Genomic DNA, 2551 nt, shown 5'->3' on the forward strand with positions numbered 1-2551 from the left:
CCCACACCCCCTCCCCCCTCCCTCCCTTCCTCCCAATCAACCGACCCGACTGCCACCACCAACTCGCGTGCGCAACGTACGTGACGGTCCAGCTGCCGTCGTGGCTGTCTGAGGGCACCGACTCTGTCGTGATCGACGCCGAGGCCGTGGCCTGGGACCCCGTGGCTAAGAAGATCCAGCCCTTCCAGGTGGCGGGCTGCACTGGTCTTGTTCGGGGTGTTGGGCCTGGGGTGGAATGAAGTGTGATGGGTGGCCGACGGGGAGGAGGGCGGGCGGCGAAGTTGGTCTTGTGCAGGAGTGCAGTCGCGCCTTGCCTTGCTCTCCGTTTCTGGAGGGTGTGAGTGCTGGGGGGTGGTCCGGGGGGGAACAGGGAAAAGGGGTTGTCGCGCGCTGGGAGAATGGGCGCGTTGGCGTGGGGTCTGGTGGGGTCGGGCTGGGAGGAGGGTCGTGAGGCCGGGAGGCATGGCCTGGCATAGGGCCCGCTCGCGGGTGTGATGCCGCGGCGGGTCGCGTGTGAGGAGGAAGGGGCTGCACAACACCGCGAAATTGTCTCCCATTTGCACCCCTCCCGCCTCCCCCCTTACCAGCAAAGGCACGCATGCACACACATGCGCGCACAAACCAAATCCCAAATTCACACGCGAACCCACACACAAACCCACTAACGCACACTCTCGCAACGTTTGTGGCGTGCGCGTGGCCCCAGGTGCTGTCCACGCGTGCGCGCAAGGATGTGGAGGTGGCCGACATCAAGGTGTGTGACGTCATGATGACGCACGCGCGCACGCGCACGCATGTGTGTGTGTGTGTGTGTGTGTGTGTGTGTGTGTGTGTGTGTACGCGCGCGCGTGTGTGCGCGCGTGCTTGCGTGTGTGTTTCCGAGCCGTGCCTACTCGCGAATCATATGCCTCGTTGTGGCACGCGGCACGCCGCCCGAGGGCCCACGAGAATGGCCACTTCTAGGCGCCCCCACACCCCACCCCGCGGCCCTGGCACATCCCCAACGCGCGATCCCCAATTCCATCCAAACCAACCCCCATCTCGCCACCAACCCTCAAAGCTGAGCCCCCCCGAACGGGCACCCTGAACCCTACAAATCCCTTCTTGTTTCTCCCCCGCCCCCGCGGCCCCGCAGGTCCAGGTGGCTGTGTACGCCTTTGACTGCCTCTACCTCAACGGCCGCTCCCTGCTGCACGCGCCCCTGAGCGAGCGCCGCGCGGCGCTGTACTCGTCCCTCAAGCCGGCGGAGGGCCAGCTGGCGTTCGCCACCGCCAAGATCAGCCGCGACGTGGAGGAGCTGGCGGTGGGCCGGGCCGGGCTTGGGGTTTGGGGGGTTTTGGGGTCCAGATTCAGCGCGTAGCGTTTACGGACGGGTTGCCCTGAGGGTGGTCCAGGATTTGAAAGCGACGTCAAGAAGCTGGGGGTTGGGGTCAGCCCGGGGGTTTTGGGGTCCAGGTTCAGGGTGTAGCGTTCAGGGTTTAGGGACAGGTCGCCGCGGGGGTGGGCTGAGGACCGAGAGCGATGTCGAGGATCTGGTGGTGGGGGGCGGCCCTGGGGATCTAGGGACTAAAGTTGAGATTTGGGGTTGAAGGTTGAGAGTTTCGGGTGCTAAACAGGTTGGCCTGCAGACGGGTTTGGGATGTTGGGCAACTGATGGCGGGATGCCTGGAGGCGCCAGCTCCTGCGACTGGGTGGTCTGTCATCCAGGGGCCTTGCTCTTCCGCCCTTGTCCCCCTGTACACCCTTCCTCCCCGTTTCCCTTCCAGACACGATCACCCCGTCCCCCCCACACAGCACACACACACACACACTCTCTCTCACACACAGACATTCACCCACTCACCTTCTCCAGGCGTTCTTGAACGAGGCGGTGGCCGCCTCCACGGAGGGCCTCATCGTCAAGACCATGGACGACGTATACCAGGTCAGCACCCCCTAGATCTCAGATCACAGCATCAGATCTGGCTGCGCCCGAGCGTCGCACGTTCCATGGCGATCTCGATCAGGGACTTGTGACCTGGGCCTCAGAGCCGCACCGTTGGAGTTGTGCTGCTCTAGATGACACAGGCTGCACTCCGCTTTGCATAGCGATGTGGGCTGCGTCGTCGTCGCGTTTTGTTGCGGCCACAGGGCGAGCTCCTCCCACCACCCTGGCACGACCCTTCACCCCCGCGACCAATCAAACTGGGCCGCGCCCTCACCGCGTCAAACGCCCCGCACCCCGCAGCCGAGCCGCCGCTCCACCCACTGGCTGAAGCTCAAGAAGGACTACCTTGACGGCTGCGGGGACACCTTTGACGTCGTGCCCATCGGGGGGTACTACGGTGGGCGCTTTTTGGGGGGGGGGGTGGGCTGGGCAGGGAGGGAGAGAGAGAGTGAGGGACGAGACGCACCGCCGCGGTCCGCGGCGAGCCCGGCTGCTTGGGTGGATGTGATGGGGTGGTGCATTCTGCCGTAGCAGGGGCGCGCGGCGCGGCGCTGAAGGGGTGGAGGGGCGGGGCCGTCCGACCGCGGGGCGGGTCAAGGGTGCGCGGTGGCGCGGCCCCCAGGC

At 65.7% G+C, this 2551-nt stretch overlaps 1 protein-coding gene across 1 annotated transcript in view; it reads left to right on the forward strand.

Annotated features, from left to right (window-relative positions):
• Positions 1–398: 398 nt before the first annotated feature.
• The window catches only part of MNEG_12561 (DNA ligase 1), a gene marked incomplete at both ends in the record, with an annotated part of 4574 nt that continues 2421 nt past the window's right edge, over positions 399–2551 (forward strand). The window contains 5 exons of the mRNA XM_014038966.1: positions 399–422; positions 707–754; positions 1136–1303; positions 1853–1924; positions 2228–2324. Of these exons, the coding sequence (XP_013894420.1) occupies positions 399–422; positions 707–754; positions 1136–1303; positions 1853–1924; positions 2228–2324 (409 nt within the window). The remainder of the gene's footprint in view (positions 423–706; positions 755–1135; positions 1304–1852; positions 1925–2227; positions 2325–2551) is intronic.

This window comes from Monoraphidium neglectum, assembly GCF_000611645.1.
Source record: "Monoraphidium neglectum strain SAG 48.87 unplaced genomic scaffold scaffold03307, whole genome shotgun sequence".
In the NCBI taxonomy this organism is placed as follows: domain Eukaryota; kingdom Viridiplantae; phylum Chlorophyta; class Chlorophyceae; order Sphaeropleales; family Selenastraceae; genus Monoraphidium; species Monoraphidium neglectum.